Source organism: Anoplophora glabripennis, unplaced genomic scaffold, assembly GCF_000390285.2.
Source record: "Anoplophora glabripennis isolate ALB-LARVAE unplaced genomic scaffold, Agla_2.0 scaffold113, whole genome shotgun sequence".
In the NCBI taxonomy this organism is placed as follows: Eukaryota; Metazoa; Arthropoda; class Insecta; order Coleoptera; family Cerambycidae; genus Anoplophora; species Anoplophora glabripennis.
Genome location: NW_019416240.1, coordinates 698,873 through 711,496, shown reverse-complemented (window position 1 = coordinate 711,496; position 12,624 = coordinate 698,873). Strand labels below are relative to the sequence as shown.

The following is a 12,624-nucleotide window of genomic DNA, read 5'->3' as shown; positions in this document are numbered from 1 at the left end:
AAATTGTCGTTTTTTCAAAATTTCGCTTATATAACCTTAGTTGAAAATACACTTTTTAGATACACTGTTAAAATCTTCAGCACATTCAGAAAACTTGACTTGATCGTCATCGAGCACATGGATTTCGATAACTTCAGAAGGCTGTAACTTCAGAACGGTAGTTTTTCAGACCTAGGTCCCATGGACTCTTTTGATTGACACATTGAGGACTATCATTCGGCAAAGTGTTATACCATTCGACCGGGACCGGTTTTCCATAAGGATAGTTGCGGGGTCCTTTTTAAATTGTCATAAAATAATTTTTTCTTGTTTAATTTTGCGCTTTTCCTGAAGGGTGTCGGGCGTCTCTTATAAGGCTACCTGCGCTGTGAACATACTTGCTCGGAAGGTACGGCCTACCTTCTAAGCTATTGATGTATAACTTCTACTCTAATGCACTCATAGATGTCGTTAGGGAGTATGCGTACAATTCAAGCAGTCAAATTTTGTATTTTTTTCTTTGTCTCACTTTAAAACTTTAAACGCGTTTTTCTCGAAATACGCCTTTTCAAAACGGCACCATATATTTAAAACAACATTTTGAAAAGAAACACCTACGTACATTTTTCGATAAGTTAATTTAAACAGTTATAAACAAATGGCTGCCCTTTTCTCGTCAAAACTTGAACGTTTTACTTCAAACACTTGCCAATTTTACAAAAAACAATATTTTTACAATCCCGTACCTGTTTCTCTAGCTATACCCATGAGATTAAGAGCAATTTTTTTTTTATCTTGAAATTTACTAGTTATAGTATGTGTCGCGGAACGCCTCGACGGCAACATGCTTCAGGAGAATAGCTTCAGTGCCACCATTTTGAAATATTTTTTAATGAAAAAATTCTTCTGTACACTTAAATACATGCCTACTTAAACAGTTTTTTTTCTCTTACCTTTCCTTCTATAAAAAAAATGTCAAAGACACGCTTTTTTTAGGCCGTTAAAGTGGTGTAACCAGAAGAAACGACGGCCTATTTTAAAGAATAAAAATATTACTTTTCTGCGCAACGGTAGACGACGCTAATCAGAAAAATTTTGTAATTGTCTCCGTTTACTGTTTACTAAAAAAATTAAATGAATAGATATAGGTTTTTTTTCATGGCTTGTTAGACCATTTATTGGAAAACATATATACAAACAGGAGGCCAATATCTTTTTTGTTTTCAAGTTATTGCTAAAATAGTGAAGTTGTGCTGGAACATCCTCCTTTATTTAGTTCCCTAAATAACATTGACATACTTAGTCCAAGCCAAAATTAAATTGTAAAACTATACCAAGCTTGTTTTTAAAACTTGCTACATTTTGAAAATTTTTTAATAACTGCAATGAGTCCAATGATTAATTTTTTTATTAACTCCAAATATCTGAGTATTTATAAAGATTGTTGTTGTAATGTAACAAATGAAAAATTATGTCAAACGAACTGTGACAGCTCTTGCTTCGTGCAAAATTAGTATCACTTGTGTGAGAAAAGTACTTTTGTTCCATATGAAATTCCCAGGTATCTAACTAATTTCCTAACACTTATTTGGGGTTTTACATGGACACGAGCCAACACATTAAGAATATTATCTTCCGTTCTTGCACTGCAATGTCTTCTTACAGAATGTAGTGGCGTCTGGCTAAACGCTGAAATACTTCTCTGGTGTGGCATATTCTATACATATTCTCTTAAAGCTGTAATGGCATTTTTTAAACATTGAAAATAAACTGCCAATATATCATGCGCTTCCAAATTTGTAAAAAGCACTTTTCCAAAACTGATAACACTGTAGGAAGAGCTGTCACATTTCGTTTGACATAATTTTTCAGTTGTCTATTTTCATAGGGCATAGCCTGCCTCGTTGGAAACAATAATCTTTATAAATACTCAGATATTTGGAATTAATAAAAAAATAAAAAATTGTACCTATTAAAAAATAAAGCAAGCAGTACTTTTTAAGGACAAGTTTGGTATAATTTTACAATTTAATTTTGGCTTTGATTATGTCAATGTTATTTAGAGAACTAAATAAAGGATATTCTAGCACTATTTTAGCAATAACTTGAAAACTAAAAAGTTATTGACCTCTGGTTTGTGTATTTGTTTTTCTTAATGAGTGGTCTATTAAGCCATGAAAAAAAACCTGTATCGATGCATTTAATTTTTTTAGTAAACGGTGACAATTACAAAACTTTTTTTATTAGCGTCGTCTATCGTTGCACAGGAAAATATTTTTATTCCCATATCATAAATATAAATTTTATTAATAGTTCTTTAAAATGATGATCATTTCTTGAAACCGAAGACATTTAGAAGTTATGACAATTTAAAAATTTTAAGATGGCATCCTTCATACTGGCATTGCTATGGTAATAACAAAATAAAAGTTCAAACAAAACTTGTGAAGAGTTTAACAGTGTATCTAACAGCGTATTTTCAACTTAGGTTATGTAAAGGAATTTTGGAAAAATGCTAATTTTCTATAGGAGTTGCACCCCCTAGCGGTGAAGTTACAAACTTGAAAATATTTTAAATCAATTTCATTTGGCCGTGTTAAATTTTTTACCCTATAATTGTAGCACGTCTAGATTCCTAAGTACACCGCTCCGTACCGTCAATGCATCACCCTGTATATACGTTTTCAGGCTACAGCCTAAGATTTCTCTGTCTTCTGTCAACAAGAAGTGCACATAATGGTAAAATAAGAATTATGAGCCCTATCAGCTACATGTTCAGAAGAGCAATAATTTTTACAATAACTTTATATCATATAGCTTTAGAAAAAAGGTATTCTACGTCAGCATCCTCATTTTACATCCATTTTAAACATTTCGATGACTAAAGTGCAGAAACACCTCTTGTTGAGACACTGTTCAAGTGCTTTTATATCAGAAATATATACTGATAACACATATCTACTGCTAATCTCGAAAATCGTAACAGTTGTAAGAAACGTACTTCAGTTTCAATTTCGTGAGGGTAAATATAGCATAGAATTATTTTAGATTTTTTCGAGGCCTATGACATTTTCAGAAAAATCCATGAAAATTCGTCAAAATTTCCAAAATTTAAATTCTCGATTCATAGACGGCTCTGTGGGCAATTCGATCCGCCGAACACGCAGGGATGATTAGTTTTTGCTTAAGAGCTTTTGTTTAAGGAGGTTTATCGGGTACGGCTAAAGTCAAATGAGAGTTTCTGTAGATTCGCTAGTGACTTATGTAGTAAGCCCTCAGATTTGGCAACGTTGCACTTGGCTGGTGCACTCGGCTCGGCGTTCACTCGCTTGCGTACGATCATTCTATTTGTTTGGATGCCTAAGCTTGAAATATACATCATAATGTCACACCAGCGAATTTCAAATAAAAAAAATCTGCATTCTCATAAACTTCGTACTAAATCGTGAAAAATTGTTTTATTAATATCTCGACTCTTAGGTATTCAAACTAGTTATTATTATTTACGAATATTTGTTTGTCAATTCCATATCAGATAAACCTCCTTAAGAAATAAATCGAATATCTCGAAAACCCTAGTAGTAAGAGAGAAACTAATTTCTGTAAATAAGATTCATGAGAGTAGATAGTATAGGGGAATTATTTTAGACTTTTTCGACGCCTGTGGCATTTTCAGGAAAATCCTCGAATGTACTGGAACCTTTTTATTTAGAAAAAAAAAAACTTACCGTTGGTGTTCAATGGAGAGTGCCGCTAATTATAAACAAGGGAACTTTTATTTTTGAACTTGTAATTTACGTAATACCAAATTGAAATGAAAACAAATCGGTTTCAGTTAACTTTTACTTTAATTCATTTGTAGGAATGTCAGAAATAACACATGGTATTTTAATGTCTTGTTTATTTGGAAGACATTTCTTGTTATTAAAATCAGTATAAATTGTTCCAATACGATTACAGTTATTTTTAGGGGTATACAGAGCGTTTTGCACTTGATATAAGCATTTTGAGTGGATCCTATGTTACAAGAGTTCGGATTAAAATCCTCATACAGGGCGACGTAACTTTACCTTAACAAAAAGAAATACCCTGGGTTCTCTTCAATTTTATTCAAAATTAATACTGAACCATAAAAGTAAAGGTTAAATAAGAAATGATTAAAATGAATAATCTATTTTTCACTTTATAAATAGAACACATTTGATTGCTTTATAAATTATATAAAATACGTGTATCATGATAAGTCAACATCGTTACAAACAAAATTATACAATCAATAAAAATAAACGTTACAAGAAATTGAAATATTACAGGTGTGTAGTGAAAATTCTCGTTCACTCGTAACTTTAAAACAATTAAAATTAAACTAAAAACAGGGTGATCGTAAAACTTTTCCACCTCATTTAATATCGTAGAAGAAAAAATGGGCGACTCCTCAAACAAAATAAACATCAAAACAATATCACAAAAGTTCTTCGACTGATTAAATAGAACCGCCCACAAAATAATAATTTTTTTTTTTGGTAAACCTCGTACATATTTTTGCGATCACCCCATATCGTAACAATAATTAATCTTGGCTAGTAATGCAACCTCGGGGCCTCAGTGATGCATCGAAAGGATTAAAACTGTATCAACTATTTATATATATAATCACGCTATGTATTTACAACAAGTGGTTTCTTAACGGAAAGGAAAAAATTTACATTCACTATTTATAATGATCATAATTAATAATTAATAATAATAATAATAAAAACTTTGTGTAATAAAAAATCACTTATGTACAAAAACAATTACACAATATCTGCACGTTTATGGTCCGACACAGTCTGAGTCCATAAACTTTTTCATTTCTTTTTTTTATCTTAAAAAGCGATTATGGGAAAGTTGATTTCTACGGCTACGCCCATCACAGTAATTTGCTTTTCTTCTAATACGCCTTGCAATCGTCAAGGCCTATGGAATCTGCAACAATACAGAGTCACATGCAATACAAATATTAAAAAAAAGAACATTTATAGAAGATGTGCACAAATACAGAGAAGTAATTCTTCAGTCTCAGGCGATCGGATCATTTTTAGCTCCTAGTAAATTAAATTTGGTTAATTAAAAACTTACTAAAGAAAAGACTAGCCGTCCAGTATATATGTTTGCACCACATTGAGAATTTGCGAAGTAAATTGAGATTAATGTACTTTGTCTACGACTCGTATGTATTGATCGTTCCCATATGAATCCATTAAATTTCTTTATTTGTCAATTTTAATTGACGCATCTGGTGATCAAATTAAAATGAGACAAAAGAATTTATAGCTTTCTTTAATATCATTAGAGTTTTTTAATTGATGCTAGTTTCACTTTTTTGTTAATAATGATTAAGCAATTACACTTATAATAAAAAAACACAACAAAATTTTGGAGTTAACTTCCAGAAAGGAGAAGCTAGAAAAAATGGATATTGTATATTATAGGCACTATATCGATTTTTTTCGACATATCGACATGTCGACATCGACATTTTTCCTAATGCACCATGAAGATCTCAAGTATCTTAGAAATAATCGCGTCAAATAAGGGCAAAATATTTAATTAACAATATTGTAGGGAACATCTATGCAGACTAAAGCCTCAACTAGCATTTAATTATTTCCGCAATGTCTAGTATTTACTATTATTACATTGAGCTTTTTAGGTTATTTTTACTCAAATTAAGAGTGAAGTTGCAAATTTTATTACAAATGACATGTCTAAGAGATATCTATCTTTACCTATCTTTTTTTTTGACAAAAAATTGAATATTTTGTTTGCTTTGAATGTTTTAATTAAAAATGCACTTTTTAAACTCATCATTAGTAGGACACTTCAGATATGTAGCTTTGATGCCTATCAGCTCGGAGAAACAACATTCTACTTTTGTTTTCTATGGACGCCATATTGGATTTTTGATTTTTTTTAATTCAGCTTATTTTTCTAATTACGACGATGTGTCCTATGATATGCTTTGCTTTTTTGTTTTTGGTGCTAAACTTTCCTATTTTACAAAGAGGGCTTTGACAAAAAAATTATTACTCCAAATAAAACTTTGACAGCTCAGTTAAGTTTTCATTGACACAGTGGCGGCTCGGCAGGTGACGCAAGTGACGCAACTGCTTCACCTAAAATTTCTGTTTGGTTATGCAATTTGAAATTATTTTTAATTTTATATAAATTTTAAAATTTAAGTATAATTCTACATCGAAAATGTACTGTGTTTGTTTTATACGCAGAAATAAACAGTTGCGCAGTGACTGTTTTCTAAAAAACCATTGCCTTTGTCGAGAACAAACATCAACCTCGTACCATATAACGTATAGTATAAGCAAGTGACGCAGAACAAAATCAGTTCGGAATGAATGGTATTTGGAGTATAAGTGGTTGTGTGGAAGTGTTTATTAAAAAAAACTTTTCTGTATACAGTGTTTAATTTTGTTTCTATTTTTTATAAAATCTAAATGAAAATCATTCTCGCGAATGTCAGTTTTTCAGTAATATTGCAAATGCAACTAAAAATTTCCAGATTTATTTAAAGCCTTTTGACCTTGAAAATTTGAACTTTCGCCTGCGCTGCTTTTTTACTTTTTTTAGCCAGTTAATGAATATGCTTCACCTATTCTTAATGTCACGAGCCGCCACTGCATTGACATTAATATTTAGAGAACTCAAATCGCAACTTTTACATGTAGAAGAGTTACAAATGATTCAAACTTATTGATTTTTTAATTTGAAGCATATATGGTTTTCTTCACTGCCAATTGCGATTTTAATTCTCTAGACTTGGACGTCAACGAACATTTAACTGAACTGTCAAAATTTATTTTCGAGCGATAACTGGATGTTTTGTTTTCAAAAGTGGATATTTTGCTATTTTGACAGAAAACAAACAGTGAACCGTATCATATAACACATCATCGCAAACACAAAAACGTGCTGATCGCTAAAATGCAATATGGCATCCATAAGAAAAACAATAGTTGCACGTCGCTTCTCTATCGTGGTAGACACCACGGCTGATTACATATATGAATACCCCGCAATAAGGTATCCTAACAAAGTCCGAGTTAAAAAATTTTCTCTTTCAGATTTCAATAAAAAAAAAAAATTATAAGTTTTTCCTTGGTAACTTTAACACAGAAAATACTTACACGTGTTAAAACAATGAAATTAAAAGTTTCGGCACGTTATTCGTTATAAAACCTTCATCCTAATCGGATTGACCTCATGGTACAAATAAAAAAAAATGTATATTTTTAAAAATTAACTTTTATAAAAGCAATTCTGAATCACTAAACTTTTAAGACCAATATTACTTCAAACGTTGAACCTTCTGAATATTATTATTTTTACTTATCAATTATTCAGTACATTTAGTATAATAGGTAATTGAATCACTGTTCTAAACAGTATTTGTTTTATCCTGTTTGTAAATCGCAAAAAAATAAATATATACAATAGCGACATTATTGCCTTTAGGGAATTTTGTGTTAATCATTGCCAATAGTGTCAATATGGTTGCGTAACATCCACAACCCTGAGACTTGAGAACTGTTGAAGGGCCAATACAAAAAAGGCAGATTTTATTTTTTAGTGGCATTTAAAAATGTAGCATTAGAAACATGAAAGGAATTTATTACTCTTATATTCGTTATAATTCATAAATTTGAGAGTAGGTACGCAAGAAGGCATTTAGAAATTTTGTATCGGGCTCACATAACCCTAAGTAGGTATATTTCTTTCTCCCGAGATATTTTAATTGAGACTGTTACAAAAATTTCATTTGCTTTGGAGTGAGCTGGTTTGTTCGTGTTAATTTTTACCCATCACTCTAACAGAAACAAAAACGCCACAGGAAAAGGAAAAATCACATAAGCAAAGCCAAAGTTATATTAAATATTTCATAATTTCGAGTAGGCATACGATATATAGGAAATTCTCTCAACTAGTCACGTACAACTTACTAGTCCAAATTAAACCGTAACATCCCTGTAGTTATAACTTTAAAGTTCACAACTTTCTTCCTTTCTTTAAGCCAAGTGTTATGTCACCTTTTCCTACATTTATACCCATGCCAAACCCAACTCCATGATAAAGTACATATGTCTTAAAAAATTATTCCTATTACGAGTCTTTGTAAATGACCACAACTCGCAATTTGGACGGAATCTTTTTCCTTTGCGATATCAAATTGTATACTAAATGCCTCTGCAGCAGGGGACTAGCGCCCCCCTCGATACTCCTCTTTCTAGATTTGATCACTATTCTAGTTCTAACTTTATGTATGCTGCAAAAAAGCAATCAGTTAATTCTTCGATTTTAGTACACATCGAGATTAATCCCCAAACCCTTTGTCAAGCTATCGACAATAACAATCCTAAATTTGAACACGTAAGTTAAGTGAGAGTGTAAGTACCGTGTCAGATGCCGACTATCCTCGTGCACGGACATCTCCGAGCTCTTGAACTCGTTTAATTCCTTCCTGATAGCTGCCTTGTCCTTCGGCGTCAATCTGGTCCACGGCTTGTCGGCCCGCCTATCGTAATCGTGGGCCTGTGTGACCTCGATGTAGTCGTTGAAGCGGATGATCTTCTTCTCCTTCAACTCCTCCACCGTCGGCCTGAAACTGAGCTTGCGCAACAGGAACCTTTTCTTCTCCTCTTTCTGCTTCTTCTCCTCGGCGGGACTTTGCTCTGAAAAAAATTAAACAATGTTCCTTAATTTTTGTTACAACTATCGCAATAATATTAGAATTTGGCTAATTACTGTGATTTTGAAAAAACTAAGAATTGTTTTTAAATTTGATAATTAAAATAAATTTTCTCTAAAATTAAAAATCTTTCAGTACAGGCTGTATAATATTCCAAACAAAAAAAAATGTTACAATTGCAATTTTAAAAAATTTTCTGACAATTTGAGAAATTTCACAACAATAAATTTATAAACTACGCTTCGAAACTTACTTTTCAAAATATTTCTCTCTTCCAGCTCCTCCTGTGTGGGTCTCATGCTGAGTCTCCGTATGAGCCTGGCGCCGATCGCCTCCTTTGCTTCCTGCCTCTCATTGTCCGACTGGATCTGCAGTATGTTCCTGTTGATGAGCTCCTGTCTGTCTGGCCTGAGCGCTAGTTTGAGCGACAAACTCTCCTTCCTGGCTATCTTCAGTGCTAGTCGGCTTTCTTCTGACATGTTATCTTCGTCCCTGTATGGTATAGGTCCGTCGTTCGAATCACTGTCGCTCTCGTCTTCTCGTATCACGAAGGGTCTGGCGTTTTCTTTATTTTCGATTGTGACCGGCAAGCCAAACCGAACCGGTTTTCCGCTACTACAATAAAATGGAGTAATAATTATTTAATTGTAGAAATCGTATTTTCATAATTTAAAAATCTGGAGAAATCGACAAATGCAAACGTTTCCTTTTACTAAGATGTTTGATAATAATGGAAAGCGTTAACTTCTGTTGATTTTAATGTTGGGACTGAGTCATATAAAAGCAAAACATGAAAGTGAGCTTTAAAATTATGAAAATTTATAGGAAAAACCGATTTATGTGAACTAATTGATATCCTATTAAAACTAAACACAGTAAAATTCAAATGTAATCTGTTTTCCTATACATTCTTTCGAACTTCAAAATAAAAGTGTTACAAATGGCTCCTACGTTAGTCACAGTTTAAAAAAGTAAGGAAATAACACAGTGGAATATAGCTATGTACAGCCAAACAGAATTGAACATGTTTACAACAGTACTGCAATTTATCAGGAACAGATTATACAAATATTATGTGAGAGGTATTGTTTGTATAACCCGATTTGACGAGAAGCATCTGATGTGTTTTACATGAAAAAGGAGTGGTTGCAAAACTAATTTTATGGTCACACCCACTTTCCTGCCAAAGCTGTTCAAACAAATGCTATTTCATAATTGAATTTTAACAATCACAATTAGCAAAAATGATCGTCAGTTTGGAATTTACATAATTTTTTTTATATATATAAATATGGCAGAAATGTGGACCAAAACGTGTTTTTAAAATTAAAAAAAAACCGCTAGGTAAGAAAATCCAAAAAAAATGTAACGTGATGAGGTGAGTTAACAAGTAATATTTACCATAGCCTTATCCGAGGCCTAAGATGTGGCCTTCTGGTTGGAAAAAATAAAATAATACGGTATTAGAAACAAGGAAGTACCAATTCGTGACATACAATAAAGAATATATTACACGATTAGTGAACATAAACATTTATAACAAAAAGTGTAATAAACAATGTGTATACACTTGACATATGTTAGTGTGTGCGTATGTATGTATGTATTGGTGTTTCAAAATATCACTCAAATAGACCCAAGAAGAAAGGAGGAAGAAGAAAAACATTACTAAATTTTCAAGTTTGTGTAAAATAAATATCTTCATTCCTCCCCTTCACATAAAACTTACTTGAATGTTTTCATAAGACCTTAGGTGCCATTTTATTGGAATATTTATTTAATTATCTTATACAGGGTGGTCCGAATTTTATGCAGAAAACTTCGAGGACAGATAGATCTCTTTAAAATAATAGGAGTTTGCCTTATAAACATAGGTCTGGAACGGCCTCGTTTTAGAGATACAGGATATTGAAGTTGTTAAAAAAAATTATTTTTTGTTTATATCTCAGGAATATATTAACCGATCTCCATAAAATTTGGTACAAATAATGTACGATAGTAGGCCTTGCATTCTCTAAAATATGAGCTTCCATGTAATGCAAATGCGTAATGCATTAATTAAAAAACCTCATAAAAATAAATTTATTTTCCATTTTTGAAGTTGTGAATGAAAAGGTCAAACACGTAGATTCACAGAAAATCAATTTAAATATGTGGTAGTAACTGATATACTTTCATTTATATTATTTTTATTTATTTAAAATTTCTAAATTAATTAATTTAATTTATAGTAAATGAAAAAAGAAATGACAATTTTGAAAAAACATTAATTTTTCAAATAAAAAATCATAGGAAATTGTAATTTCCAAATATGATTATTCTTATTTACATTTTATTAATTTATTATTTTAATTCAATGAAACATTTTTTACAGCTTCATATGCAGTTTAATTATCATGTTCATGGTCTGTGCAGGGTTATTATTTACATTCTATCCCTTAACTTTTTTACTTTTATATTTAGAAAAACAATTGAATGATGCATTTTGGATATACATAAAAATATAAGAATCACGAATAAAGAGTTGTGAGGCCAGAGGATATGCAGAATTACAAATTAAAATATGAGGTAAAAAATACACAAATTATTTTTTTTATGCTGGTTTAACAATTACATAATTATTATACATTATATTAAAATAAAAACATTTATATGGTTGATCGAAATGAAATTTTCCATCATCCATTTTATGGGGCATTCCAAGCCAAATCGACCACTTTTAAACCTGATCCCTTTCGATTTGGCTGAAACTTTTTTTATTGTTTTCTACCCCATTGACCTTTGAAAATTTCTTCAAATTTTTTTCACTGCTTTTTTTAAATAACCATAACTTTTTCAAAAATTGAGTTATCGGGATGTCTTTTTTTTAATTTTTGTTTTAAATGTACTTTTTGAAGAAAATAGATCAAAATTATCTGGACCTATGTTCACTGTCTTTTTTTAATTTTCAAAAAAAACGAAGATTTCTCGATTGCCATTTCTGAAAATTTTTTTTCTTATAAAAAACTTTTGACAATTTTTATAAATCCTCAAATTTTTTCAATAGTGTATTTTCGTTTTCAATTTTTTTTTATCGATTGAAAAAAATTTTTTTTCAAATTTAGCTTATTTCACATACCATTTTGAAAATTTTTGAAAATGTGTATAGAATCCCAAAAATGAAATTTATTCTATGCAGCGATTGACGACAATTTCAAAAAGTCAAAAGAGTATGGTTTCAAAATGATTTATTTGAGTTCAAATATATGCGTTGCATGTCTTTTTTTAAAGACCACTGTTCGTCCAAAAATGGACCAAATAACAACCTTTTTTTTAATTTTCTTTGTTTTTGGTTGTAGTTTTCGAAAAAAATACAAAATAATTATTCACAACGATCTTCTATTTTTTTCTTAACTTTAAAAAAAAAATCGAAATTTTTTTCATGTGTACCACTTTCAATTTCTTTTATATTTTTTTTCAATTTTGGAATTCTATATACCTTTTTCAAAATTTTTTAAATGGTGTTATGTGAAAAAAGCTAAATTTGACAAAAAAATTTTTCAATCAATAAAAAAAAATTTTCAATGAAAAAACCACTGAAAAAATTTGAGGATTTATAAAAAATGTCAAGGTTTTTTATAAGAAAAATATTTTTTTTCAAAAATGGCAATCGAGAAATTTTCCTCTTTTTTAAATAAAAAAAAAAACAGTGAAGATAGGGTCCAGATAATTTAGATCTATTTTTTTTCAAAAAGTACATTTAAAAACAAAAAGATGTGCAATAATCTAAAAAGGGTGTTTTAGTACAGTCCTTGAAATGTTCACTACTTGTGGACAAATTATATATTGTTATTACCTTCTATTTCATTGAATGTGATATTGAAGCTCGTGTATATTTTATTTTGTAACTCTAAAATGTTATT

General features: G+C 30.8%; 1 protein-coding gene across 8 annotated transcripts in view; it reads right to left on the bottom strand.

Moving 5' to 3' along the window:
* Nucleotides 1-3,863: 3,863 nt before the first annotated feature.
* The window catches only part of LOC108905968 (phosphatase and actin regulator 4), a 285,928-nt gene continuing 277,167 nt past the window's right edge, over nt 3,864-12,624 (bottom strand). For 6 of the 8 annotated variants that reach the window (XM_018709058.1, XM_018709060.1, XM_018709064.2 and 3 more), the window contains 5 exons: nt 10,124-10,156; nt 8,976-9,337; nt 8,429-8,705; nt 7,977-8,299; nt 3,864-4,947 (listed from right to left, as the gene is read on the bottom strand). In XM_018709058.1, coding sequence (XP_018564574.1) covers nt 8,137-8,299; nt 8,429-8,705; nt 8,976-9,337; nt 10,124-10,156 — 835 coding nt within the window. In that variant the 3' untranslated portion in view covers nt 3,864-4,947; nt 7,977-8,136. The remainder of the gene's footprint in view (nt 4,948-7,976; nt 8,300-8,428; nt 8,706-8,975; nt 9,338-10,123; nt 10,157-12,624) is intronic. The other 2 variants (XM_018709062.1, XM_018709059.1) reach the window with 2 other exon arrangements.